The following is a 27,530-nucleotide window of genomic DNA, read 5'->3' as shown; positions in this document are numbered from 1 at the left end:
CTACATCCAATGGCCTGCGGTAGCGGCGAGCAAGGTGTACTGCCACATTTATTCTGAGCTGCGAATTCACAAGCAATAGTGGCAATCCGTCTCAGTAGAATATTTTTTATGCGCGTTTCATTTTCTCGGCCACAACATTGTTTAAATTACAATTGTTCAATGCTATAATATAAACCTTGAAGGATCTGCAGTTAAACAATATTTTCGATTGGTTTATTTACATCCATTCTACGGTTAAGGGCAACATAGAGCAACATTGATTTAAATGATTGCAAAAAATCAATGTGACAAATGGCACACTGTACAGGACAGACGCAATTGTTAACAGAAACACATATGTAGCCTATGTTTGCAAAAGGCTTTAACTTGGAAAACAGTAATGTATAGCGCGTTACACAAAACCACAGTAAAGCGAAATTTACAATGCAATAGTCAAAAAGAGAAAAGATATTAAAAATAAGTTGTTTACATTTTTCCGGCCGATTTAAGGGTGGAGTAATTCCAAACTCTGGCCCTCCTTGTAAGCAGGAAGTCCTGCTGCCGTTTCTATTTCGTTTGTTGGCACAGTGCTGACTGGATTTAATACTTCGCTGTTTCCGGATAGGGCGTGAGTGGAATCGAGTGACGACTTGGTTTGTGATATTGATCCACCCTTTTCTGATTTGCCCCTAAACAAAGAGTTTTGTTATTCAGTGCTGTGTAAAGCAACAATTACTAATTTCGCAATCTGTGTATGTAGTATGTAAAATCAACACTGGGCTGACATCGCATGTTTTGTTAATATTTGTGTCTGGACAAATTTAAGTAAGTTCAAGTTCAACTTTTTTTTCAAATAAAATTTTTAAACCAGTATTTAGCACACAAAAAAATATCTGCGCAGTTGAACGGATACACTGAAGAAAAAAATGCCATGGGCACCGATAAAACCATAAGGTTATCAAATCAGGCGCCCATGTTTAAGGCAATCTCCTCATGGAATATCACCGTCTGCCGTGGGATCGCAGTCAGCCACCCGGGCGTGTGGGCAAGAGCAAAACACATCGAAACGCCAACGCCAACTCGGTTCTCAGAGTGTTTCTTTTGATCCATATCGACAGACCTGCGGCAGTAATTTACCTGTAAATTTTTGTCATCACTGTAGCAGTGTTGTTGCTTGTGCTTCCATCTCTGCCCGGTTTGTGGGACTTCTTGGTGTATCGGACTCCGATACCTCCGGAGATGGAACTTGTTTTCCTTTTAACGCTTCTGTGAATGGAGCCTGCTGCATGGCTGCAAACATTTAAAATAACGTTTTAAATATCTTCCACTGGTCAACAATTCTCCAGCCAGCTATAAGAAAGCGAAGTTTAAAATATCCGCATGCCTAAACATCATTCCATGCACGGTATGGTTAAAAAAATAGTATCTGTGGCACAAACAAAGGCCTTGGCCTAAGTATTCTTGCTGGCGTTCTTCCGAGTGCCAAGCATGACGTATTTTGCTAGCGTGATTTTGCAAAGGACCCAAAAAAACAACCAACGTTGGGTGACTATGTTTCTCTGAATGTTTGTTGGCATTAAAAACAAACTGGTTATGGCACGCCATTTCTTCAATTGCAGCCTTTGCTGAATGCCCGTTCGTGCTATTTTGCAAGAAAGATTTTTCTAACGTAGCAGCTTTGTGCGTGTGTTTGTTGGACGAAAAACTCGAACGGAATTTAATGCTGTCTTCGTTCATGCTAACCAACACGTTTGGCATGCCACATCAAGCAAAAAACAATTCATGCCTTGTAAGAAAAACAACTTGCTACATTGTAAACGTAAAAGTTATGAGAACGAAACTTGTCGGTTTCGTCTATGCGGCTAGGACCTGTAGTGGCAGGAATGGTCATTAAGTTCTTGTCGACCACGCTGTTCGGGGCCTTAATACTGCCCGTGGCCCAGTAGTGAGGCGCCTGGGTAGTGTTACGATGCCTAGCGCTCTTCGATTTTGTTATGCCGCTATGGTCAGAATGTCTTCTAGCCAAGGACATAAACTGTTGGATACCACGCGTTTTTCGCAGCAATCTGAAGCAAATTTACGTGTTTTGGTTTAGCCAATTTTACAAAAATAACTGGGGCATACTTTCTGGTGAACGAGCTTAGCAAAAAATAAAGCAAAAACAAATTTGTTTGACGAATTAATTCAAATGAACACTGACAGCAGCACGCACACAAGAGTTTTTCGCTACACATTTTGATTCGCTCGTGCTCCGGATGCAATCATTCACATCAGATCCCCACTCTTGCACCGCCGTTAGCTCGTGCCCGACCACATAACAGTAACATGAAAACAAATCGTTGTTTCTGGGGTTGCGATACTTACTCCCATCGCCGCTTGAAGTTGCTGCCGAGGAAACTGTACAGATATGGGTTGAGAGCGGAGTTGAGATAAGCCAACAGCGCCCCGGCAACTGGAAGATTCTCGCAGATGTAAACCTGGAACCAACTGCTCGTTTAGTTTAGGAATTACAATGCCGCAGTACAATGATCGCATGTGGGGTGTTTTTGGCAAATGAAACATGACTTTTTAAATCACTTCTAGGTATAACCTTTACATGGGCGCCAAAGTGTCAAAATTTAATAATTGTTATACGCTTGAATGACTTGCCATCTGTATGGTCACGTTGATTCCAACCATTTTCGCCAGATGGTTGACGTGGAAAGGCAACCAGAGAAGCACGAAAGTGGTCACCAGTGCGGCGCACATGATGGTCACCCGTCGACGATCCTTGTCCGATCTGGTGCTGTTCTTTCGCTTTTTGCCGTTTGTTTGTGTCGCACTCGCGGTGCTACTAGTGCGGAACTTTGAACATGAGAGACGGTTGATGATTAAACCGTAACACAGAACCATGACCTACACGAAAATTCGTCATTGAAAGACTTGCTAGATGCTGGACAAAGCTAGCCTTCTGACACAGCTAAACATCATTAATACCAAGTTTGAGTCTATTTATTGCGAAGGCAAAATATTCGTGTCTTTTTTTTGAAAATTACTTGGCTGCTGTCTTTTTTCAATAGCTTTACACCCATGCATTAACTTAGTTCTTCTCAAATCATTCCAACACTATATTGTGTACTTACGATGACGGGAAGAACGTACATCACCACGAAGTTAAAGCCCATGAACCATTTCCATCCAACTGGTGCATGTACGTATGTACATTTCGAGGGAATTCCTTCGACACGTGGCTTCATATATTGGGCCGCCGCCGTCAGTAAATCAGTCACAGGGGCATAAGTAATGGTTGCAGTTGTATCGACTACATTAGGGATATAGTTACTCAAGTTGTTGAGATATTCGTCAAAGTTTCTGTAATAAAGTGTACATGCGGTTGTCATAGCACACATTACAAACAAACAGACAATGCAACGTTTAATTGTACTTACCCAATGTAACTCTCAATCAGTTCATTTACAAAATCCGGCGCCACCCTGTGGGATAAAAGTTACACATTTAATTCGTTTGCATGAAAATTATGTAAAGTAATGAACAAATGTCTTTGTTTATAGATATGTGAATGATGTCCTCCCGCCACTCACTTGCAGTACTTAGTTCCGCCATCTGTTGGCTCCAGTAGTTTAGTACAGTTTGCCAAGTCGTCTTCCAATCCTTGCATTATGCAGGTTTCTATGGCGTTTTTGGGTGCGTCATCTTCCGAAGGAAAAACATAACTGTAAAAGCAAAAGGGTTGCCAAATATGTCATCAGAATAACAGTCGTCTATATTTTGTGGCTATTTTCCAGATTATCTCACATGATATTCAACAAAATCTTACGGAGTGTCATTTACCTGCAGCTGCAGTACGGGTGTGTTCCCACTGTGGCGCTATACAACATGACCGGTATGCACATGCAAAGACAAACGACCCAAGTGACAGCAGTTATGATGACTGCTGAAATTGGTTTGCGAAGTGCTTGCAACGTGTCGGAGAACGTGTGGCACACAGCGATGTATCGGTCAATGCTCATTATCTGTGACAAATACAGGAAGTGTGAAAGCCACCGCTACACCGTCAATACAGCATCCTGAGTGGTTGGTGTTAATATGCGGCTGCAGAACAGTAACATTGCAGCAACAATGTTCACACAGCTAGCTCGGACGCGTGTGTTTCATTGAATCTATAACCCCAGTGCTTCCAAGGAAATCCCTTCATAAGAGATTTCCAAATAGAGTTTGGTCGATAGTATGGCATATTTTTTGTATTGTGTCATTACTGTTTAATGATTACTTTTTCGTTACTATTTAAACACTAACATCAAACTATTAAAACCCACCATTAGAAACATAATGGACGCGTAGTAGTTGAGAAAGAGAACCGTTTCCTTGGCCTTGCACATCCACTCATCATAGATCCATCTCTTATTCATGTCTTCGCTTGTTTTGAAGGGCAGAGTGAGAAGAAACAGTGAGTCGGCGATTGCTAGTTGGAGCACGTACCTGGGAAAGATGGTTAGGTTTTAGGTTTTAATCTTAACTATATAACGTTTGTTTACGGATATATCGTCCAAATGTCGTTTTTGCTAACGTCATGTAACAAGTTTTTCAGCAAAAGCTAAATTTCTGTAGTTTTTTATGTTGTCACGTTTTCACTGGTGTAAATTTTATGATTCGTAGAACGCAACATCAGGCAAATGATTTATTGTGACACGGGGTCTTGCGGCACTATTGGTTTTGCTTCTGCTTGGCCATAGTGTTTTAACCTTGTTTCGTCGGTATAGATTTACCTAGTTTGGCGCCAAACGGATGACGGTAATTGTACAGTTACCACAAGTGGATTTTTTGCTCGTTCGATCGGCAGCTCACAGAATTCATATTATTGGCTCGACTTTGCTTGGATTGTTTAGTGTTTCGCGATAACATTTAAGAAACAAAGCATTTCCCTTTACGGTTAAGCCGACCAAACCCGCAGGTTTTGAGCAATGATTTGACCGCGTGGTGCTTGTGGTCAACACAGTTTCTTACGGATTTGCGCCATACAAAATAACTCTTTGATTTTACTGACTTAATTTAAAACTTTGTGGTGTAATATGTCGGTTTTCAGAATCGCGACAAATCCCTCATATTGTTTCAAGGCCAAATTTTTAGTATATGCTGGAACCAAAAGTTTCATTGTTTCGTGTTAGCATGTTAAGTAATGTGTCGCTTGAATTACCGGAAATTGTCACACGAGCGTCCATCAACATGCACACGCAGGAGGCTATATACACTCACCAATGCGTGACTGATTTCTTGTACTCCCGCAAAACAACGATGACGAAAATTACCACCGTGTTTCCCACCAAACCGATGATGCAGATTAGAATGGAAAAGATCACCTTGGGCCAGTTTATTTCAGTCATTGAAGACTCGGCAGCGGTGCCCATGGATGCTGTTAATATAAAAAATACACACTCCAAAAAACTGCGATTTTGTCTTTACTCAAGATTTTCTGCATCGTAGAGGTTGCACTAAGTATTAAATCAATTCTTATGGGAGACATAAATTACTGTAACAAACTACACAAACACTCTTTCGTCTGGTGTTCGCTCACCTGCTACAATGAAGTTGACTTCGCTGTCAAGCTGGTCTTGATCAACGAGAAAACCGTCCAGGGCCGAATCGTACGCCATGTCGCAATCTTCTTCAAGTTACGTTAAAAATAACCCAAAACTTCACAACGCTAAAATGATGAAAACAAATATATAAGTAAATCAGAAAAAATGCATATCGGCGTATAGAGTCGACCGAACGGCGTTCAAGCTCATGCACAATGGCGCAAGGTGAAATGCAAAAGCGTCCGTCAATCGCCGCGGGAGGTTGTGTTGGAATACGGAAAAGCCATCAAAGCCGCTGCTGTGGCATTTGCGGACAACAACGCACTATTCTCACGTTATTTAACGCCTGTTTTCAATCACATTCGTCACAGTGGGCTGTTTATTGGCATTACATCGGCTTACTTTGTGCGAACAAATTTATTCAAAGCAATCGTTTTCAACGAAGTGCGCGAAAAATGAATTTGCGCTGCAAGAAACTTGTAAAAGATAAAAACCCTCTCTGCTGTCTTGCCCGTACCTTGCATTACAGGGCGAAATAAACTCCGAAAAGTATAGACAGCCAACATTTAAATGCACATCCTCGCGTCCGGCTTCTGTCCCCGTCACTGAGGACTCTTCAATTTTGGTTTTTCCTCATTGTCCTTGGTGTGAATTTCAACGATCTTGCCAGCTAAAAGTAGCCAAGAAGACTTTCAGGTGGTGACTAAAACAATCGCCGCCCACCATGGGGTACCAAACTAGACAATACGTCGGGAAGATTGTCTGTTATCTCAGATACCGCAGAATGGTTGTCATGGTACCCTTCGTGTTTGTTTCGATTCAAGTAAAAATTCTTTGTCCCTGCTAAATAACAGGATGCGATGACTTTCTTTAAAATTTCCCGAAATTCAATTGCTCACAATGCATTCTTTTTGCTATTAAAATATAACAGCCCCTGTGATTTACGCTTTGTGAAGATCGCTGCAAAGCGCTGTTTTTATTGAATCATCGTTTTACTTGACATTTAAATACTCCCTTGTTGTGTAAGTTTTTTCGCAGTTTTCAAACGATTTAAATTGTGGTCGAGAAAATGAAACGCGCATAAAAAACATTTTATCTGGAACGGATTGCCACCATTGCTTGTGTATTCGCAGCTCAGAATAAAAGTGGAAGTACACCTTGCACGCCGGTCGCATTTGCCTTGCTACGTGACCGACACCAAAACGCAACCAGAAGTGTGAACCTAAACAACAGGTATGGAAAATCACCGTCTTCCGTCGGCAGCTACGGCCAGACGAGGGGCTTTCCATCACTTTTGAAGATGCTGCCTTTCCCGATCAAGCAAGGTATTAAATTAATTCGTAAGCGAGCTTTCACAGCACCAGTCTGGACGAGTGCAGCAAATCAAGATGTTGCCCAAGTTTTCACAGTGATGATGTTTATAGCAAATGGAAAATGCAGGGTTACCAACCATTTCATGTACAGTTTTGCTAAAATGCATTTCTTTCAGGCTATTTGCACAAATTATTTTGCATCTAAGGAAGTGGTATAGTTGGAAACCCTGCATAATGGAGATTTCGCAGGCCATTGGATGTAGACATTACAACTGTGACAACATTTCGCAGAAGGTATAAGGCTGATTTGAATTACATTTGTTCAATGCTATAATATCAACCTTGAAGGATCTGCGGTTAAACAATATTTTTGATTACTTTATTTACATTCATTCTACGGTTAAGGGCAACATATTGAGCAACATTGATTTAAATGATTGCAAAATATCAATGTAGCAAATGGCACACTGTACAGGACAGACGCAATTGTTAACAGCAACACATGTATGTTTGCAAAAGGCTTTAACTTGGAAAACAGTAATGTTGCGCGTTACACAAAACCACAGTAAAGCGAAATTTACAATGCAATAGTCAAAAAGAGAAAATATATTAAAAATAAGTTGTGTACATTTTTTCAGCCGATTTAAGGGTGGAGTAATTCCATACTCTGGGCCTCCTCGTAAGCAGGAAGTCTTTCTGCCGTTTCTATTCCGTTTGTGGGCACAGTGCTGACTGGATTTAATACTTCGCTGTTTCCGGATAGGGCGTGAGTGGAGTCGAGGGACGGCTTGGTTTCTGATATTGATCCACCCTTCTCTGATTTGCCCCTAAACAAAGAGTTTTGTTTTTCAGTGCTGTGTAAAGCAACAATTACTAATATCGCAATCTGTGTATGTAGTATGTAAAATCAACACTGGGCTGACATCGCCATGTTTTGTTAATATTTGTGTCTGGACAAATTTAAGTAAGTTCAAGTTCAACTTTTTTTTCAAATAACATTTTTTAAACCAGTATTTTGCACAAAAAAAATAACTGCGCAGTGAACGATACACTGAAGAAAAAAATGCCATGGGCACCGATAAAACCATAAGGTTATCAAATCAGGCGCCCATGTTTAAGGCAATCTCCTCATGGAATATCACCGTCTACCGTGGGATCGCAGTCAGCCACCCGGGCGTGTTGGCAAAAGCAAAACACATCGAAACGCCAACGCCAACTCGGTTCTCAGAGCGTTTCGTTTGATCCCTATCGACAGACTGCGGCAGTAATTTACCTGTAGATTTTTGTCATCACTGTAGCAGTGTTGTTGCTTGTGCTTCCATCTCTGCCCGGTTTATGGGACTTCTTGGTGTATCGGACTCCTATACCTCCGGAGATGGAACTTGTTTTCTTTTCAACGCTTTTGGGGCCTGCTGCATGGCTGCAAACATTTAAAATAACGTTATAAATATCTTCCACAAGTTAATTTTTCTCCAGCCAGCTACACGAAAGCGAAGTTTAAAATATTCGCATGCCCAAACATCATTCCATGCACGGTATGGTTATACAATATCTATGGCAGAAACAAAGGCATTGGCCTAACCATTCTTGCTGGCGCTCTTCCGAATTTCAAGCATGACGTATTTTGCAACCGTAATTTTGCGAACAATCAGAAAAACAACCAACGTTTGGTGACTATGTTTCTCTGAATGTTTGTTGGCAATAAAAACAAACTGGTTATGGCACGCCATTTCTTCAATTGGAGCCTTTGCTGAATGCCCGTTCGTGCTATTTTGCAAAAAAGGACTTTTCTAACATAGCAGCTTTGTGCGTGTGTTTGTTGGACGAAAAACTCGAACGGAATTTAATGCTGTCTTCGTTTATGCTAACCAACACGTTTGGCATGCCACATCAAGCAAAAAACAATTCATGCCTTCTAAGAAAACCACCGAGGAAGCTGTACAGATATGGGTTGAGAGCGGAGTTGAGATAAGCCAACAGCGACCCGGCAACTGGAAGATTCTCGCAGATGTAAACCTGGAACCAACTGCTCGTTTAGTTTAGGAATTACAATGCCTCATTGCAATGATCGCATGTGGGATATTTTTGGCAAATTAAACGTGACTTTTCAAATCACTTCTAGGTATAAACCTTTACTGGGGGCCACAATAAACATGATTTGATTTGACATAAACGTTGAAAATGTTCAAAACTTTAGTTTGTGCTTGACAAAGACATTTGTGCAAAGGTAAAATCTAATAATTGTTATACGCTTAAATAACTTGCCATCTGTATGGTCACGTTGATTCCAACCATTTTCGCCAGATGGTTGACGTGGAAGGGTAACCAGAGAAGTACGAAGGTGGTCACCAGTGCGGTGCACATGATGGTCACCCGTCGGCGATCTTTGTCCGATCTGGTGCTGTTCTTTCGCTTTTTGCCGTTTGTTTGTGTCGCACTCGCGGTGCTACTAGTGCGGAACTTTGAACTTGAGAGACGGTTGATGATTAAACCGTAACACAGAACCATGACCTACAAGAAAATTCGTCATTTAGACTTGCTAGATGCTGGGCAACGCTAGCCTTCTGACACGGCTAAACATCATTAATGCCAGGTTTGAGTCTATTTATTTCGAAGGCAACATATTCGTGTCTTTTTTTGAAAATTACTTGGCTGCTGTCCGAGACAGTTTTCAATGGCTTTATACTCCAATGTATTAACCTGGTTCTTCCAAAATCATTCCAACACTATATTGTGTACTTACGATGACGGGAAGAACGTACATCACCACGAAGTTAAAGCCCATGAACCATTTCCATCCAACTGGTGCATGTACGTATGTACATTTCGAGGAAATTCCTTCGACACGTGGCTTCATATATTGGGCCGCCGTAGTCAGTAAATCAGTCACAGGGGCATAAGTAATGGTTGCAGTTGTATCGACTACGTTCGTGATATTCGGAATTTCGCCACTTGCTTCCACAATGGGAAACCCTAAACCATTTGCGAAGTTAGGTATTATGGAATATATCGTAACTTCACTGATTTAGATCACCGCACTAAAAGTCTTAATCACATGTAACAAAACCTAAGAAGAAGTGCTTAAAATAAACCTAAAAAGGTTGTTTGCAACTGTTTACCTGTTCCGTTGACGTTCGCTGTCCCGTTGACGTTCGCTGTTACGTTGACTTTCGCTGTTCCGTTTCCGGTGGTTGGTGGGATATAGTTACTCAAGTTTTTGAGAAATTCGTCGAAGTTTCTGTAATAAAGTGTACATGCGGTTGTCATAGCACACATTACAAACAAACAGACAATGCAACGTTTAATTGTACTTACCCAATGTAACTCTTAATCAGTTCTTTTACAAAATCCGGCGCTACCCTGTGGGATAAAAGTTACACATTTAATTCGTTTGCATGAAAATTATGTAAAGTAATGAACAAATGTCTTTGTTTATAGATATGTGAATGATGTCCTCCCGCCACTCACTTGCAGTACTTAGTTCCGCCATCTGTTGGCTCCAGTAGTTTAGTACAGTTTGCCAAGTCGTGTTCCAATCCTTGCATTATGCAGGTTTCTGTGGCGTTTTTGGGTGCGTCATCTTCCGAAGGAAAAACATAGCTGTGAAAGCAAAAGGGTTCTTCAAATAGACGTTAATGTAGCTTGTTGTAACGACTGCCATTGGGAGCGACCAAAATAGAGTAAAAGTGTCAACATTGCCAAATATGTTATTAGAATAACAGTCGTCTGTATTTTCTGGCTATTTTCCAGATTATCTCACATGATATTCAACAAAATCTTACGGAGTGTCATTTACCTGCAGCTGCAGTACGGGTGTGTTCCCACTGTGGCGCTATACAACATGACCGGTATGCACATGCAAAGACAAACGACCCAAGTGACAGCAGTTATGATGACTGCTGAAATTGGTTTGCGAAATGCTTGCAACGTGTCGGAGAACGTGTGGCACACAGCGATGTATCGGTCAATGCTCATTATCTGTGACAAGTAAGGAAGTGTGAAAGCCACCGTCAATACAGCATCCTGAGTGGTTGGTGTTAATATGCGGCTGCAGAACAGTAACATTGCAGCAACAATGTTCACACAGCTAGCTCGGACGCGTGTGTTTCATTGAATCTATAACCCCAGTGCTTCCAAACCCAAAAGGAAATCCTTTCTTAATTAAGGGAAGAGATTTTCATATGGTAGATAATATGGCATATTTTTTGTATTGTTTTATTACTGTTTAATGATTACTTTTTCGTTGCTATTTAAACACCAACATCAAACAATTAAAACCCACCATTAGAAACATAATGGACGCGTAGTAGTTGAGAAAGAGAACCGTTTCCTTGGCCTTGCACATCCACTCATCATAGATCCATCTCTTATTCATGTCTTCGCTTGTTTTGAAGGGCAGTGTGAGAAGAAACAGTGAGTCGGCGATTGCTAGTTGGAGTATATACCTGGGAAAGATGGTTAGGTTTTAGGTTTTAATCCTAACTATATAACGTTTGTTTAAGGATATATCGTCCAAGTGTCGTTTTTGCAGATTTTCGATCGTCCGGTCTGATTTGGTAATGCAATTTATGTCGAAGTTAAAGCCAGAACCAACCGTTGGAGTTGCGTAAGCTTATAATATGTAGTGAAAGCGGCATTCTCTCTTTAGAACTTTTACCAAATGCTACTCACGGAAAAAGGCTTTGAATGGTTTTCGGACCTCCATGTATTGAAAAGTATTTTTTTTAACTTAATTTAGTTTGAAAATCTATCGTTTTCGTGTGTTTATTGTCATCTAGGAATTGTTACATTCTCATGTGACGAAGTAGGAAAAAAATTCTTTAAAATATTGCAAGCCCACGCATTGCACGTGTACTCGTAGACGTTTGCGGAAGTGGGGGGGGGGGAGGGGTGGGTGTGGTGTAAATGAACTAAATAAACGAGGGGCTACTAATATTTTTGGACTGATAGTGTGTGAATTGCCAACGTCATCGCATATCACAGATTCTTAAAACAATGTTCATGTAACAAGTTTTTGCTTGGTCGTTCGATCGGCAGCTCACACAATTCATATTATTGGCTCGACTTTCTCAAATTGTTTGGTGTTTCGCGATAACACCTAAGAAATAACGCATCTCCCCGAAATCATTTTCCCTTATTGTTTGTGTGCTTAGTTTTTCCGAAAAGCTGTTACGGTTAAGCCGACCAAACCCGCAGGTTTTAAGCAATGGTTTGACCGCGCGGTGCTTGTGGTCCACAAAGTTTCTGAAGGATTTTGCGTCATACAAAATAACTCTTTGATTTTACTGACTTAATCAAAAATTTTGTGGTGTAATATGTCGGGTTTTTAGTACATGCTGAAATTTAGTACATGTTGTTAAGTAATGTGTCGCTTGATTAACCGGAACTTGTCACACACGAGCGTCCATCAACATGTACATTCACCAGTGCGTGACGGATTTCTTGTCCCGCAAAACAACGATGACGAAAATTACCACCGTGTTTCCCACCAAACCGATGATGCAGATTAGAATGGAAAAGATCACCTTGGGCCAGTTTATTTCAGTCATTGAAGACTCGGCAGTCGTGCCCATGGATGCTGTTAATATAAAAAATACACACTCCAAAAAACTGCGATTTTGTCTTTACTCAAGATTTTCTGCATCGTAGGGGTTGCACTAAGTATTAAATCAATTCTTATGGGAGACATAAATTACTGTAACAAATTACACAAACACTCTTTCGTCTGGTGTTCGCTCACCTGCTACAATGAAGTTGACTTCGCTGTCAAGCTGGTCTTGATCAACAAGAAAACCGTCCAGGGCCGGATCGTACGCCATGTCGCAATCTTCTTCAAGTTACGTTAAAAATAACCCAAAACTTCACAACGCTAAAATGATGAAAACAAATATATAAGTAAATCAGAAAAAATGCATATCGGCGTATAGAGTCGACCGAACGGCGTTCAAGCTCATGCACAATGGCGCAAGGGTGAAATGCAAAAGCGTCCGTCAATCGCCGCGGGAGGTTGTGTTGGAATACGGAAAAGCCATCAAAGCCGCTGCTGTGGCATTTGCGGACAACAACGCACTATTCTCACGTTATTTAACGCCTGTTTTCAGTCACATTCGTCACAGTGGGCTGTTTATTGGCATTACATCGGCTTACTTTGTGCGAACAAATTTATTCAAAGCAATCGTTTTCAACGAAGTGCGCGAAAAATGAATTTGCGCTGCAAGAAACTTGTAAAAGATAAAAACCCTCTCTGCTGTCTTGCCCGTACCTTGCATTACAGGGCGAAATAAACTCCGAAAAGTATAGACAGCCCAACATTTAAATGCACATCCACGCGTCCGGCTTCTGTCCCTGTCACATGGTGACTCTTCAATTTTGGTTTTTCCTCATTGTCCTTGGTGTGAATTTCAACGATCTTGCCAGCTAAAAGTAGCCAAGAAGACTTCCAGGTGGTGACTAAAACAATCGCCGCCCACCATGGGGTACCAAACTAAACAACACGTCGGGAAGACTGTCAGTTATGTCAGATATCGCAGAATGGTTGCCATGGTACCCTTCATGTTTGTTTCGATTTAAGTAAAAATTCTTCGTCCCTGCTAAATAACAGGATGCGATGACTTTCTTTAAAATTTTCCGAAATTCAATTGCTCACAATGCATTCTTTTTGCTATTAAAATATACCAGACTTTGTGATTTACGCTTTGTGAAGATCGCGGCAAAGCGCTGTTTTTATTGAATCATCGTTTTACTTGACATTCAAATATTCCGTTGTTGTGTAAGTTTTTTCGCAGTTTTCAAACGATTTAAATTGTGGTCGAGAAAATGAAACGCGCATAAAAAACATTTTATCTGGAACGGATTGCCACCATTGCTTGTGTATTCGCAGCTCAGAATAAAAGTGGAAGTACACCTTGCACGCCGGTCGCATTTGCCTTGCTACGTGACCGACACCAAAACGCAACCAGAAGTGTGAACCTAAACAACAGGTATGGAAAATCACCGTCTTCCGTCGGCAGCTACGGCCAGACGAGGGGCTTTCCATCACTTTTGAAGATGCTGCCTTTCCCGATCAAGCAAGGTATTAAATTAATTCGTAAGCGAGCTTTCACAGCACCAGTCTGGACGAGTGCAGCAAATCAAGATGTTGCCCAAGTTTTCACAGTGATGATGTTTATAGCAAATGGAAAATGCAGGGTTACCAACCATTTCATGCACAGTTTTGCTAAAATGCATTTCTTTCAGGCTATTTGCACAAATTATTTTGCATCTAAGGAAGTGGTATAGTTGGAAACCCTACATAATGGAGATTTCGCAGGCCATTGGATGTAGACATTACAACTGTGACAACATTTCGCAGAAGGTATAAGGCTGATTTGAATTACAATTGTTCAATGCTATAATATCAACCTTGAAGGATCTACGGTTAAACAATATTTTTGATTACTTTATTTACATTCATTCTACGGTTAAGGGCAACATATTGAGCAACATTGATTGAAATGATTGCAAAATATCAATGTAGCAAATGGCACACTGTACAGGACAGACGCAATTGTTAACAGCAACACATGTATGTTTGCAAAAGGCTTTAACTTGGAAAACAGTAATGTATAGCGCGTTACACAAAACCACAGTAAAGCGAAATTTACAATGCAATAGTCAAAAAGAGAAAATATATTAAAAATAAGTTGTGTACATTTTTTTAGCCGATTTAAGGGTGGAGTAATTCCATACTCTGGGCCTCCTCGTAAGCAGGAAGTCCTTCTGCCGTTTCTATTCCGTTTGTGGGCACAGTGCTGACTGGATTTAATACTTCGCTGTTTCCGGATAGGGCTTGAGTGGAGTCGAGGGACGGCTTGGTTTCTGATATTGATCCACCCTTCTCTGATTTGCCCCTAAACAAAGAGTTTTGTTTTTCAGTGCTGTGTAAAGCAACAATTACTAATTTCGCAATCCGTGTATGTAGTATGTAAAATCAACACTGGCCTGACATCGCCTGTTTTGTTAATATTTGTGTCTGGACAAATTTAAGTAAGTTCAAGTTCAGCTTTTTTTTCAAATAACATTTTTTAAACCAGTATTTTGCACAAAAAAATATCTGCGCAGTTGAACGATACACTGAAGAAAAAAAAGCCATGGGCACCGATAAAACTATAAGGTTATCAAATCAGGCGCCCATGTTTAAGGCAATCTCCTCATGGAATATCACCGTCTGCCGTGGAGTCGCAGTCATCCACCCAGGCGTGTTGGCAAAAGCAAAACACATCGAAACGCAAATACCAACTCGGTTCTCAGAGTGTTTCGTTTAATCCATATCGACAGACCTGCGGCAGTAATTTACCTGTAAATTTTTGTCATCACTGTAGCAGTGTTGTTGCTTGTGCTTCCATCTCTGCCCGGTTTGTGGGACTTCTTGGTGTATCGGACTCCGATACCTCCGGAGATGGAACTTGTTTTCCTTTTAACGCTTCTGTGAATGGAGCCTGCTGCATGGCTGCAAACATTTAAAATAACGTTATAAATATCTTCCACTGGTCAACAATTCTCCAGCCAGCTATAAGAAAGCGAAGTTTAAAATATCCGCATGCCTAAACATCATTCCATGCACGGTATGGTTAAAAAATAGGATCTGTGGCACAAACAAAGGCCTTGGCCCAAGTATTCTTGCTGGCGTTTTTCCGAGTGCCAAGCATGACGTATTTTGCTAGCGTGATTTTGCAAACGGCCCAAAAAAACAACCAACGTTGGGTGACTATGTTTCTCTGAATGTTTGTTGGCATTAAAAACAAACTGGTTATGGCACGCCATTTCTTCAATTGCTGAATGCCCGTTCGTGCTATTTTGCAAAAAAGATTTTTCTAACGTAGCAACTTTGTGCGTGTGTTTGTTGGACGAAAAACTCGAACGGAATTTAATGCTGTCTTCGTTCATGCTAACCAACACGTTTGGCATGCCACATCAAGCAAAAAACAATTCATGCCTTGTAAGAAAAACAACTTGCTACATTGTAAACGTAAAAGTTATGAGAACGAAACTTGTCGGTTTCGTCTATATGCGGCTAGGACCTGTAGTGGCAGGAATGGTCGTTAAGTTCTTGTCGACCACGCTGTTCGGGGCCTTAATACTGCCCGTGGCCCAGTAGTGAGGCGCCTGGGTAGTGTTACGATGCCTAGCGCTCTTCGATTTTGTTATGCCGCTATGGTCAGAATGTCTTCTAGCCAAGGACATAAACTGTTGGATACCACGCGTTTTTCGCAGCAATCTGAAGCAAATTTACGTGTTTTGGTTTAGCCAATTTTATCAAAATAACTGGGACATACTTTCTGGTGAACCAGCTTAGCAAAAAATAAAGCAAAAACAAAATTTGTTTGACGAATTAATTCAAATGAACACTGACAGCAGCACGCACACAAGAGTTTTTCGCTACACATTTTGATTCGCTCGTGCTCCGGATGCAGCCATCAAAACACAGCCCTTACGTGCATTGTGTGGTCGGGAGTCACTCTAAGGGTCTTATTTATCATGGTCGTGAGTGATATCATCTCCTAACTACCATGACGCCCGCGAAATTGATCACGAAGCGCACGAACGAAGAAAAAGTGGGGAAGTTTATAGTTTCCGAGTGCGATCATTCACATCAGATCCCCACTCTTGCACCGCCGTTAGCTCGTGCCCGACCACATAACAGTAACATGAAAACAAATCGTTGTTTCTGGGGTTGCGATACTTACTCCCATCGCCGCTTGAAGTTGCTGCCGAGGAAACTGTACAGATATGGGTTGAGAGCGGAGTTGAGATAAGCCAACAGCGACCCGGCAACTGGAAGATTCTCGCAGATGTAAACCTGGAACCAACTGCTCGTTTAGTTTAGGAATTACAATGCCGCATTACAATGATCGCATGTGGGGTGTTTTTGGCAAATGAAACATGCCTTTTCAAATCACTTCTAGGTATAAACCTTTACATGGGCGCCAAAGTGTCAAAATGTAATAATTGTTATACGCTTGAATGACTTGCCATCTGTATGGACACGTTGATTCCAACCATTTTCGCCAGATGGTTGACGTGGAAAGGTAACCAGAGAAGCACGAAAGTGGTCACCAGTGCGGCGCACATGATGGTCACCCGTCGACGATCCTTGTCCGATCTGGTGCTGTTCTTTCGCTTTTTGCCGTTTGTTTGTGTCGCACTCGCGGTGCTACTAGTGCGGAACTTTGAACTTGAGAGACGGTTGATGATTAAACCGTAACACAGAACCATGACCTACACGAAAATTCGCCATTGAAAGACTTGCTAGATGCTGGACAAAGCTAGCCTTCTGACACAGCTAAACATCATTAATACCAGGTTTGAGTCTATTTATTGCGAAGGCAAAATATTCGTGTCTTTTTTTTGAAAATTACTTGGCTGCTGTCTTTTTTCAATAGCTTTACACCCATGCATTAACTTAGTTCTTCTCAAATCATTCCAACTCTATATTGTGTACTTACGATGACGGGAAGAACGTACATCACCACGAAGTTAAAGCCCATGAACCATTTCCATCCAACTGGTGCATGTACGTATGTACATTTCGAGGGAATTCCTTCGGCACGTGGCATCATGTATTGGGCCGCCGTCGTCAGTAAATCAGTCACAGGGGCAGAAGTAATGGTTGCAGTTGTATCGACTACATTCGTGATATTCGGAATTTCGCCACTTGCTTCCACAATGGGAAACCCTAAACCATTTGCGAAGTTAGGTATTATGGAATATATCGTAACTTCACTGAGCTGGATCACCGCACTAAAAGTCATAATCACATGTAACAAAACCTAAGAAGAAGTGCTTAAAATAAACCTAAAAAGGTTGTTTGCAACTGTTTACCTGTTCCATTCACGTTCGATGTCCCGTTGACGTTTGCTGTTACGTTGACGTTCGCTGTTCCATTCCCGGTGGTTGGTGGGATATAGTTATTCAAGTTTTTGAGAAATTCGTCGAAGTTTCTGTAATAAAGTGTACATGCGGTTGTCATAGCACACATTACAAACAAACAGACAATGTAAGCTTTAATTGTACTTACCCAATGTAACTCTTAATCAGTTCATTTACAAAATCCGGCGCCACCCTGTGGGATAAATGTTACAGATTTAATTCGTTTGCATGAAAATTATGTAAAGTAATGAACAAATGTCTTTGTTTATAGATATGTGAATGATGTCCTCCCGCCACTCACTTGCAGTACTTAGTTCCGCCATCTGTTGGCTCCAGTAGTTTAGTACAGTTTGCCAAGTCGTGTTCAAATCCTTGCATTATGCAGGTTTCTGTGGCGTTTTTGGGTGCGTCATCTTCCGAAGGAAAAACATAGCTGTGAAAGCAAAAGGGTTCTTAAAATAGACGTTAATGTAGCTTGTTGTAACGACTGCCATTGGGAACGACCAAAATAGAGTAATAGTGTCAAAATTGCCAAATATGTTATTAGAATAACAGTCGTCTGTATTTTCTTTTTTTTTTCCTGATTGTTATCTCGGATCACATGAAATTCTACAAAATCATACGGAGTGTCATTTACCTGCAGCTGCAGTACGGGTGTGTTCCCACTGTGGCGCTATACAACATGACCGGTATGCACATGCAAAGACAAACGACCCAAGTGACAGCAGTTATGATGACTGCTGAAATTGGTTTGCGAAGTGCTTGCAACGTGTCGGAGAACGTGTGGCACACAGCGATGTATCGGTCAATGCTCATTATCTGTGACAAGTAAGGAAGTGTAAAAGCAATCGCTACACCGTCAATACAGCATCCTGAGTGGTTGGTGTTAATATGCGGCTGCAGAACAGTAACATTGCAGCAACAATGTTCACACAACTAACTTGTACGCGTGTGTTTCATTAAATCTATAACCCCAGTGCTTCCAAGGAAATCCTTTTAAAAGAGATTTCCAAATAGAGTTGATCGATAGTATGGCATATTTTTTGTATTGTGTCATTACTGTTTAATGATTACTTTTTCATTACTATTTAAACACCAACATCAAACAATTAAAACCCACCATTAGAAACATAATGGACGCGTAGTAGTTGAGAAAGAGAACCGTTTCCTTGGCCTTGCACATCCATTCATCATAGATCCATCTCTTATTCAAGTCTTCGCTTGTTTTGAAGGGCAGTGTGAGAAGAAACAGTGAGTCGGCGATTGCTAGTTGGAGCACGTACCTGGGAAAGATGGTTAGGTTTTAGGTTTTAATCCTAACTATATAACGTTTGTTTACGGATATATCGTCCAAGTGTCGTTTTTGCTAACGTCATCGCATATCACAGATTCTTAAAACGATGTTCATGTAACAGGGTTTTTAGCAAAAGCTCAATTTCTGTGGTTTTGTTCGTTGTCACGTTTTCACTTGTGTAAATTTTATGATTCGTAGAACGCAATATCCGGCAAATGATTTATTGTGACACGGGGTCTGGCGGCACTATTGGTTTAGCTTCTGCTTGAGTGTTTTAACCTTGTTTTGTCGGTATAGATTCACCTAGTTTGGCGCCCAACGGATGACGGTGATTATACAGTTACCACAAAGTGGATTTTTTGCTTGGTCGTTCGATTGGCAGCTCACAGAATTCATATTATTGGCTCGACTTTGCTTGAATTGTTTGGTGTTTCGCGTAGCATTTAAGAAACAACCCATCATCCTTACAATCTTTACCCTTTATTGTTTATGTGCTTAAGTTTTCCGAAAGCATTTACCTGTTCGGTTAAGCCGACCAAACCCGCAGGTTTTAAGCAATGATTTGACCGCATGGTGCTTGTGGTCAACACAGTTTCTGACGGATTTTGCGCAATACAAAATAACTCTTTGGTTTTACTGACTTAATCCAAAACTTTGTGGTGTAATATGTCGATTTTCGGAATCGCAACAAATGCCTCATATTGTTTCAAGGCCAAATTTTTAGTATATGCTGGAACCAAAATTTTCATTTTTTCGTGTTAGCATGTTGAGTAATGTGTCGCTTGGAACACCGTAACTTGTCACACGATCGTCCATCAACATGCACACGCAGGAGGCAGTATACACTCACCAATGCGTGACTGATTTCTTGTACTCCCGCAAAACAACGATGACGAAAATTACCACCGTGTTTCCCACCAAACCGATGATGCAGATTATAATGGAAAAGATCACCTTGGGCCAGTTTATTTCAGTGGTTGAAGACTCGGCGGTCGTGCCCATGGATGCTGTTAATATAAAAAATACACACTCCAAAAAACTGCGATTTTGTCTTTACTCAAGATTTTCTGCATCGTATGGGGTTGCACTAAGTATTAAATCAATTCTTATGGGAGACATAAATTACTGTAACAAACTACACAAACACTCTTTCGTCTGGTGTTCGCTCACCTGCTACAATGAAGTTGACTTCGCTGTCAAGCTGGTCTTGATCAACAAGAAAACCGGCCAGGGCCGGTTCGTACGCCATGTCGCAATCTTCTTCAAGTTACGTTAAAAATAACCCAAAACTTCAGAACGCTATACTGATGAAAACAAATACATAATTAAATCAGAAAAAATGCATATCGGCGTATCGAGTCGACCGAACGGCGTTCAAGCTCATGCACAATGGCGCAAGGGTAAAATGCAAAAGCGTTCGTCAATCGCCGCGGGAGGTTGTGTTGGAATACGGAAATTAAAGGCCATCAAAGCCGCTGCTGTGGCATTTGCGGACAACAACGCAGTATTCTCACGTTATTTAACGCCGGTTTTCAGTCACATTCGTCACAGTGGGCTGTTTATTGGCATTACATCGGCTTACTTTGTGCGAACAAATTTATTCAAAGCAATCATTTTTAACGAAGTGCGCGAAAAATAAATTTGCACTGCAAGAAACTTGTAAAAGATAAAAACCCTCTCTGCTGTCTTGCCCATACCTTGCATTACAGGGGCGAAATAAACTCCGAAAAGCATAGACAGCCCAACATTTAAATGCACATCCACGCGTCCGGCTTCTGTCCCTGTCACATGGTGACTCTTAAATTTTGGCATTTCCTCATTGTCTTAAACCCACTCTTCTTCGTAAGACCATCAGGACTCGCACAGCACGCAGGGAGGCTTACTCACCTCTCGACTTTGCTTATATGGTTATATGCCTCTCTTTCTGGGAGAACATTGGGCGTTTCCGTGTGGTGACTTGCAAACCCCTTCTAGCTGCCAAGTACGACCTTAGCGCCTTTTCGACGAAATGGAATTGGTTTTGCGAAAAACTTGCCGCCCTCTGTTTCCCCTAAAAAACCTTGCTTATTTTTAACACTTTGCGAACGTTCTTGAAACCGCTCTTTTTAGTGAACTTGGCGACGAAATATTTCTTCGCATGAGTTTATTAAAATTTACTCTTCCCTCTCCAATAATATTAAAAGTAAAAATGAAATCAATGCAATTTATACCATTTTAATCCACGTATATTGCTGCCATTTGTCTCACAATCATTCTTACTGTTGTAAGTTTATTACCGAAACAACGCCCAGAGAAGTATTCTGTATCTATCCTAACTTTTCGCAGCCAACACTCTCACACCACTTTATTGCAATCCAAGCTACCGTATACTATATGTGTATGTAACGTTAAGCGGCTCGTATATATTACGACGCGACATCCGGGGACGGCTGTTTAGCGCATGCGCGCACAACGCATCTGCTTTCCCTCGTTTGGTTACAGTGTGATGCTGCAAAGCCCCACCAAGATGCAAAAGCCTCGCGTATTAAAACCTATGATGCACAAGAGGTTTTATTGCTCGTGTGTGTTGCTTGCATGAGTCATAGGATATTAAAGGTATGGCACAAAAGAAGGGAGGGATTATACCATTTAATGCATGCACAAACGGCGTTGCCTTTATAAGGTATCGGATGAGTATTAAGGGCGGGTAATTGGGACGACCAACACGTTCGTCCTAATCGGCACTACTCGTGGATAGGTAGGAAGGAACCCTATCTGCTAATGTACACATTCTTTTTTATGATCCTGGATATGGGTGTGAAAACCTTATCAGATGCCGGGAAAATCTGCAACTTATATATACTTAAAACATGTTACCAGCTCCATTGATCATATATTGATACGACATACTTGATATCATATTTCCTGATAAGGGATATCTTTTATTTACAAACAAAATCACAGGCACAGGATAGGAAGACCACACAAGCGGACACAAATCAACCAATAACATTTATATACACGGGAAAGTGAAGCGTCACTTAGTTGTAAGCAGCGTTGTGGCCTCGATTTCATCGGTGGCAACGTTATTTATTGGACTCAAGGTCTGTGACATGGATGGAAATTGTGTAGTGCAGAAGGACGGCTTTCCTTCTGACATCGATCTCAACCTGACCATTTTTGACATAAAAGTATATCGTTTTTTTGTGATTATGCATGACAAGTTTGTGATGGCCTTTCTGTCATTATAACATGGCCTGAAGGACTAAATTAGGATTAAGTGCAGTTGAACTTTGCTTTTGATTAATTTACCTTTGCTCTTTTGCAGCAGACAAAGTGACGACGCTGGTTGCTGTGTTTTTTCTTTGTTGTATCGCCTGTTTGTTGTATCGTGCTGTAATGCCGTCCGAATACGAGCTGGTTCTTCTCCTGAACGACTTTGTGGCATTTCTGCGCGGAATTTGACTATCCTTTATTCCACGATATAGCAGCATTATTTAGGTTCTTAAAAGTATATTGTAATCTTTTTATTTTATTTATGTTAAAGAAGTGTTTTCAAAAAGCAAAGAAAACAGTTTAGTATATCGTGTATTTAACAACTACCTCCAGCGTTGGTTGAAGTTGCTGCCGAGAAACGTGTACAGATAAGGGTTCAGAGCGGAGTTGAAATAAACCATCAGAGATCCAGCAATTGCAAGGTTTTCGCAAATGTGAACCTACAACACGTATCAAAGTGAAACTTGTTTTTGTTGGAATGAAAACAAGTTTTCAGGAACAAACTAACTCCCCCACTTGCACATTTTCCTTTGTATCTCGAATTAGCGTAGAGGTTTAAAATTACTCTCTTGTAACAAACCTATTTAAACTTATGTTGGTGGATCGTTTGTATGTGGGAATACTTGACTCTTAATATACCTTGCTAAGGGGGACGTTGATTCCAACAAGCTTTGCAATATGGTTGACATGGAAAGGCAACCAAGTAAGTACGAAACTGGCGACCAGTGCAGCACACATAATCGTTACCCGTCGCCGGGCATTTCCAGACGAGGAGCTGCTGTTACTATACTTGCCTTTGGTTGCACTAGAGACACTGCTTTTGCGAACTCTGTCACTGGCCGCCAACCGACGAACAATGAGTCCGTAGAAGACGACCATGATCTGCACAATATGGAAATACTTTACCGTTACCAATATTATCATGTCTATCATACCATGTTATAGGTTTTAATGTTCTTTGTGAAACCTTGGAATAACCTGGAATCTCAACACAAAATTTTCGAGCCAATATCTTGTTACTTCCATAACTTAACTGTATGCGGACTTACGCAGATGGGCACGATGTACATAACAAGGAAGTTAAACAGCATCAGCGAACGAAACCCTGAAGATTCCTCTGCGTAGGTGCATATCGATGGTGTACTTTCCTCATCATTCACAATCACTTCATCAAAAGCTGTACTCGCGACTATTTTAGTTGTGAAGTCGGTCGTTGAATCCGCGCCTATTTCCATGCCACAAAATATTTTTCCGTTCCGTCGTATGACGTATCACATTTGCGAATGCAAGCACGCACGCTATAATCACCTTCAAATCCACTTTCATATTCTGTGTCTTGGTCAAGCCAATCGGAGATCGAAATCGTTCTACAAATACCAACCACCGATATATTTTTTATTGCGTGAAGGTGTATAACTTAGCTATTCTTACATGCAATGTTGCGTTCCGGTCTTCTGCGAATTTTCCACGTTAAGACACAATTCGTCTGGCAGACCATGACACTTTCCGGTTTCACTTTTATTCTCATAGTTGTCAGGAAACACATAGCTAGAACGTAAACCATGTTTAGGCGAAATAACATGAAACGCTGTTCTTTTATCACAATCGCGAATGCATGGGTTTTGCCAAAATATAATACAGTTTGGCTGGTAGTGTGTGTTCGAAGACGGTCAGCTTATATTAAACAAAATAATGAAAGTTTTAAATACCCTGATGGTAGACCACTGATACACTTCAATTTTTAGTTAATTTATGTTTCGTTTGTATACCAACCTTGAATGCGGAACTTACCTGCAATGGCAGTCGGGATAAATACCTACAGTGGCGCTGTACATTATGATCGGTGTGCAGACGCATAAGCACAAGGTCCATGTTATCACAGTGATAATACCTACTGCCAATGGCCTTCGCAGTCTTTGCAGGGTGTCAGAAAATGTATGACACACTGCAATGTAGCGATCCACGCTCATAATCTGTTTCAAATCACAACGCACATTTTCGATCATAAAGTTTAGGAAGAGGGGTGGCGACTGGAATGTTTTCTTTGTAAATTTATCTGATCAAAATAGTGATGTACGAAATTAAACGAACAACCATAAATTCCGATTACCTTTGTTTTATAATAACTATAGCAAAAAATTTAACTTAAAAACTGGAGTGTATTTGCATTACCCAACACCGCAAAGTTACCGATAGAAACATAATGGACGCGTAGCAGTTGAGAAAGAGTATAGTCTCCTTTGCCTTGCACATCCACTCCTTATAGATCCATTTGTGGTTAACATCTTGGCTCACCGCAAACGGCAGAGTGAGCAGGAACAAGGAGTCTGCTATTGCCAATTGAAGCACGTACCTGAAAAATGTCGTGTTGATTGTTTTGATGAACAAAATAAAAATTAACCGCGATAAAACATATTTGCTGTGGTAGGCTAAAACATTTCAATGAAGGAATGTACGCTTATTCGTGAGAAAATGTGATTTAAACTGCACGAATTTGCACAACTCATTATTTACACATATAAAACACAGTTGGATTGTGAAGAGAATCTTCAAATATGACGCAACTTTATATTATATCTCACCAATGTGTCACTGATTTCTTGTGCTCCCTCAAAGCCAGTATTATAAATATAACGACCATGTTTCCCAGCAACCCGATTACAAAAATGATAATTGAAAAGGCAACTTTAGCCCAATTTGTCTGATCCTCATCATTAATGCCTGCAACAAGTTTGCAATAACTTTAAGCCTTGTATATATCCTAGTCGACACACTTGATCAAACACTGCAACGCAATCACAAATTCATTGGGTCTTTACGAAACCCCAAGGCCATGTTACGTAACGAGGTAGTTTTGTAAAATATAGTCGCATAAGCACCAAATATATTTTTAAATCTGAACTTAACCTGGCTCGTTATATAAAGATTTCAAAGCAATTTTTATTTCTTCTATATTAATGCCATACGTATTTAATGGGACTTACCATCATAATCGTCAAAATAATCACCAGATTCGATTGCCGCCATGCTTAATATCGCCTTAAATTAACCAAGAACCTGTGAAACCTTACACTGATACCGCAGAATGAAACCAGTGCCTACAAAAGATTGCTGCTTGGTTCGTAAGGTTTCATTCCTCGGTGGTTGTTAAACGAGCTGTTATGTTGTTCTATTCAGAAGTCACCCCAACAGGGACATGAAGGCGATACTTTCAAACGTATTACTTTCAGGCTGAAGGTTTTATCCGATATCAAAAAGTACCTGCGCTTCGGTCATTGCTGATCTCCCGAATGTCTTATCGCAATCCTTACTTGCATTTCCAATATAGTTTCACACGGAAGTTTTCCTCCACGCACCTTCTTTCAAAGAGTTTCGTTTGCTCGAAACATGCTTGATCCAAGCCGTTGAAAGAATAAATCAGTGTCACTTAACCGGTATCAATCACTCAACACAAACTAAATGCGTGGTATTGTTTGGTTGATTTTGACATTTCTTTTGCATTTTTAACCTAGTTAATGCGCTTTTGGCGTTTTATCACCCATTTCTGCATGTAGTCCTGATAAAGGTTGTTTTATAACAATCAAAACGTGAAGAGAAATACAAAATATTGCCAGAAAAGCCTTTTGAATTAATAAATATGCCTGGCAGCATCAGTAACGAGTGGATTTTGACGTCGAGGCTGACCTGGAGTTGACTTATGTGTCGAAACACGGCATCAAACGAAAAGTTAAAAGTGTAAAATGATTGCAAACTCCAAGTTACGTTACCATTTGACGACGTCATTTTTGTGTCAGCAAATCTACATGCGTGTGTTGCGACCTGCGTAAATCGTGGCTTCGTGCCGTCAAGCGCTGTGGTGGGGACCCGTATGCGTCACTCTAAATGCTAACCGCATTTCCGCGGTCATCACTTTTCTGCGACAAATTAGCGCATTGCTTGCTGCTCGCAGGCCCAGCAATATCGTGGTGTGACCACTGAGTGGACATTCCCTGGGACGTGCACTGACCCCGCCACTACTTCCGCAAAAGTCAAGAAGACTGGGAGAATGAGTTTGATCAGATCACGCTTACACTCGGAGAATGGCGAAGGAATTGGATTAATTTTAGCTGGTACTATTGGCACGACATTTACCATCCTCATCCCTTGTGGTTTATGTTTTGGAACCGTGGAACCCTCGTTTGCTTTTGGTAAATGTTCCAACTTGTTAGGCATTCTCCTCTTTATTGCAATTGATCAAATGCGGATAGGTATATGATCGTGTCGGTTTATTACCAAATGCCACTTAGACTTTCCAAGTTAAACTTTGCGCCTGTAAATATATCAAGGCTCGTCTTTTATCTCAAGGCCAAAGAAAGGTCTCCTTTGTTTGTGTTTTCGCATCGAAAATCCCCAGTCCTTTGGTGAATAACAGGACACGATGACGTTCTTTGATATTTCCTGAAGTTCAGTTGCTGAGAAAGTGGATTGTTTCGTTTGGCGCTGGGCTGTATTTTCAATCAGCGGGAAACGGCCATTGTTTATGTCTGGTCGATAGTTGCTGCGAAGCTCTGCTTTTGTGACACCGTCTTTTTGCTGCAAACAACCATGTAACTATACCTGTACCGCTAAATAGCCTTGCTTGTTTTGTTGCATACCACTCACACGTTTCCCTACTGTTTTGTTGTTTACCATTGTCTTGTTTGGGGCCTGTAACATATGATATGTGGCAAATATGCATATTCTTAATCTAATATCTTGGAATTTTGTCACACGTTCGTTGCCGCTGTGTGTAGAAATTAAACAGAAATTAAAGAGTTTTTCTGAACTAGAACAAATATTTCAGACACGAAATATACTTTGGGAGGCAGTTTATAGCAGATCGGCTATGCTGTTGGTCATGAGTATCCAGACGAGCGCAAGGAGTCTTGTTTTGAAGTATCAGGCATGTCGCTATAGTCATGGGACGGCCTCCAACCCACTTCGGTCTCACGAAATTACAATGCTTACCAACTTTCAAACTACCAGCCATTCACTGTGAACATAGTTCCACGTATCGGTTTCCGTTCGTTTGAAAAGCAGACTCTCATCGCGGATGTAGGTCGCGCATGGTTTTCCGTGACGCAAAGGAACAATTGCCCCGACGAAACTTGGTAAGCGAAACAGTCGCTTTTGAGTCTAACAACTACAAAACTGTAACAGCATTACTTAGACATCCATACAACAAGT

At 41.0% G+C, this 27,530-nt stretch overlaps 4 protein-coding genes across 6 annotated transcripts; all 4 read right to left on the bottom strand.

Moving 5' to 3' along the window:
• Positions 1-217: 217 nt before the first annotated feature.
• On the bottom strand, positions 218-6,150 carry LOC145888726 (somatostatin receptor type 2-like). 2 transcript variants are annotated; one of them, XM_082979550.1, is made up of 13 exons: positions 6,073-6,150; positions 5,552-5,680; positions 5,233-5,389; positions 4,296-4,458; positions 3,811-3,992; positions 3,561-3,692; positions 3,408-3,452; positions 3,102-3,330; positions 2,629-2,874; positions 2,344-2,456; positions 1,849-2,045; positions 1,117-1,269; positions 529-668 (listed from the first exon to the last, which is right to left on the bottom strand). In XM_082979550.1, the coding sequence occupies exons 2-12, from the start codon at positions 5,628-5,630 to the stop codon at positions 1,133-1,135; spliced, it is 1,680 nt and encodes a 559-aa protein (XP_082835676.1). In that variant the 5' UTR covers positions 5,631-5,680; positions 6,073-6,150; the 3' UTR covers positions 529-668; positions 1,117-1,132. The 2 variants fall into 2 exon arrangements, with proteins under 2 accessions (XP_082835675.1, XP_082835676.1); XM_082979549.1 differs by lacking the exon at positions 1,849-2,045 and having other exon boundaries at positions 218-668.
• A 1,361-nt stretch (positions 6,151-7,511) lies between these two features.
• On the bottom strand, positions 7,512-12,626 carry LOC145890120 (uncharacterized). The gene is made up of 12 exons (XM_082981158.1): positions 12,609-12,626; positions 12,293-12,446; positions 11,151-11,313; positions 10,665-10,846; positions 10,337-10,468; positions 10,184-10,228; positions 9,988-10,106; positions 9,612-9,841; positions 9,134-9,379; positions 8,772-8,884; positions 8,142-8,288; positions 7,512-7,695 (listed from the first exon to the last, which is right to left on the bottom strand). Exons 2-12 carry the CDS (start codon positions 12,439-12,441, stop codon positions 7,512-7,514), a joined length of 1,710 nt encoding a protein of 569 aa, XP_082837284.1. The 5' UTR covers positions 12,442-12,446; positions 12,609-12,626.
• Positions 12,627-14,280: 1,654 nt separating this feature from the next.
• LOC145888664 (uncharacterized) lies at positions 14,281-20,379 on the bottom strand. Of its 2 annotated transcripts, XM_082979466.1 has the most exons (13): positions 20,241-20,379; positions 19,921-20,077; positions 18,897-19,059; positions 18,414-18,595; positions 18,078-18,209; positions 17,925-17,969; positions 17,729-17,847; positions 17,353-17,582; positions 16,880-17,125; positions 16,594-16,706; positions 15,928-16,124; positions 15,204-15,356; positions 14,619-14,757 (listed from the first exon to the last, which is right to left on the bottom strand). In XM_082979466.1, exons 1-12 carry the CDS (start codon positions 20,317-20,319, stop codon positions 15,220-15,222), a joined length of 1,800 nt encoding a protein of 599 aa, XP_082835592.1. In that variant the 5' UTR covers positions 20,320-20,379; the 3' UTR covers positions 14,619-14,757; positions 15,204-15,219. The 2 variants fall into 2 exon arrangements, with proteins under 2 accessions (XP_082835591.1, XP_082835592.1); XM_082979465.1 differs by lacking the exon at positions 15,928-16,124 and having other exon boundaries at positions 14,281-14,757.
• Positions 20,380-21,987: 1,608 nt separating this feature from the next.
• On the bottom strand, positions 21,988-25,701 carry LOC145890736 (neuropeptides B/W receptor type 2-like). Its single transcript, XM_082981881.1, has 11 exons — positions 25,310-25,701; positions 24,908-25,046; positions 24,516-24,678; positions 24,117-24,298; positions 23,757-23,873; positions 23,634-23,692; positions 23,375-23,550; positions 22,965-23,207; positions 22,653-22,765; positions 22,362-22,499; positions 21,988-22,219 (listed from the first exon to the last, which is right to left on the bottom strand). Exons 1-11 carry the CDS (start codon positions 25,350-25,352, stop codon positions 22,087-22,089), a joined length of 1,506 nt encoding a protein of 501 aa, XP_082838007.1. The 5' UTR covers positions 25,353-25,701; the 3' UTR covers positions 21,988-22,086.
• Between the last annotated feature and the right edge of the window lie 1,829 nt (positions 25,702-27,530).

Source organism: Ascidia mentula, chromosome 2 (genome assembly GCF_947561715.1).
Source record: "Ascidia mentula chromosome 2, kaAscMent1.1, whole genome shotgun sequence".
NCBI lineage: Eukaryota > Metazoa > Chordata > Ascidiacea > Phlebobranchia > Ascidiidae > Ascidia > Ascidia mentula.
This window is presented reverse-complemented; position numbering and strand designations above follow the sequence as displayed.

Coding starts and splice junctions, on each gene's coding strand:
- LOC145888726 (XM_082979549.1), bottom strand. CDS start 5,630: ATGGCGTACGATTCGGCCCTGGACGGTTTTCTCGTTGATCAAGACCAG. Junction 5,390..5,551: donor AGTCAACTTCATTGTAGCAG/GTGAGCGAACAC, acceptor TTATATTAACAG/CATCCATGGGCACCGCTGCC. Junction 4,459..5,232: donor AAGAAATCAGTCACGCATTG/GTGAGTGTATAT, acceptor CATCTTTCCCAG/GTACGTGCTCCAACTAGCAA.
- LOC145890120 (XM_082981158.1), bottom strand. CDS start 12,441: ATGGGCACGACTGCCGAGTCTTCAATGACTGAAATAAACTGGCCCAAG. Junction 9,380..9,611: donor TGTACGTTCTTCCCGTCATC/GTAAGTACACAA, acceptor ATTTTCTTGTAG/GTCATGGTTCTGTGTTACGG. Junction 7,696..8,141: donor GTGATGACAAAAATCTACAG/GTAAATTACTGC, acceptor CTCTTTGTTTAG/GGGCAAATCAGAGAAGGGTG.
- LOC145888664 (XM_082979465.1), bottom strand. CDS start 20,319: ATGGCGTACGAACCGGCCCTGGCCGGTTTTCTTGTTGATCAAGACCAG. Junction 17,848..17,924: donor CTGATTAAGAGTTACATTGG/GTAAGTACAATT, acceptor ACTTTATTACAG/AAACTTCGACGAATTTCTCA. Junction 15,357..16,593: donor AACTTCAAGCGGCGATGGGA/GTAAGTATCGCA, acceptor AAATGTTTGCAG/CCATGCAGCAGGCTCCATTC.
- LOC145890736 (XM_082981881.1), bottom strand. CDS start 25,352: ATGGCGGCAATCGAATCTGGTGATTATTTTGACGATTATGATG. Junction 25,047..25,309: donor TTATTTTGACGATTATGATG/GTAAGTCCCATT, acceptor AACTTGTTGCAG/GCATTAATGATGAGGATCAG. Junction 24,299..24,515: donor CGTCCATTATGTTTCTATCG/GTAACTTTGCGG, acceptor GATTTGAAACAG/ATTATGAGCGTGGATCGCTA.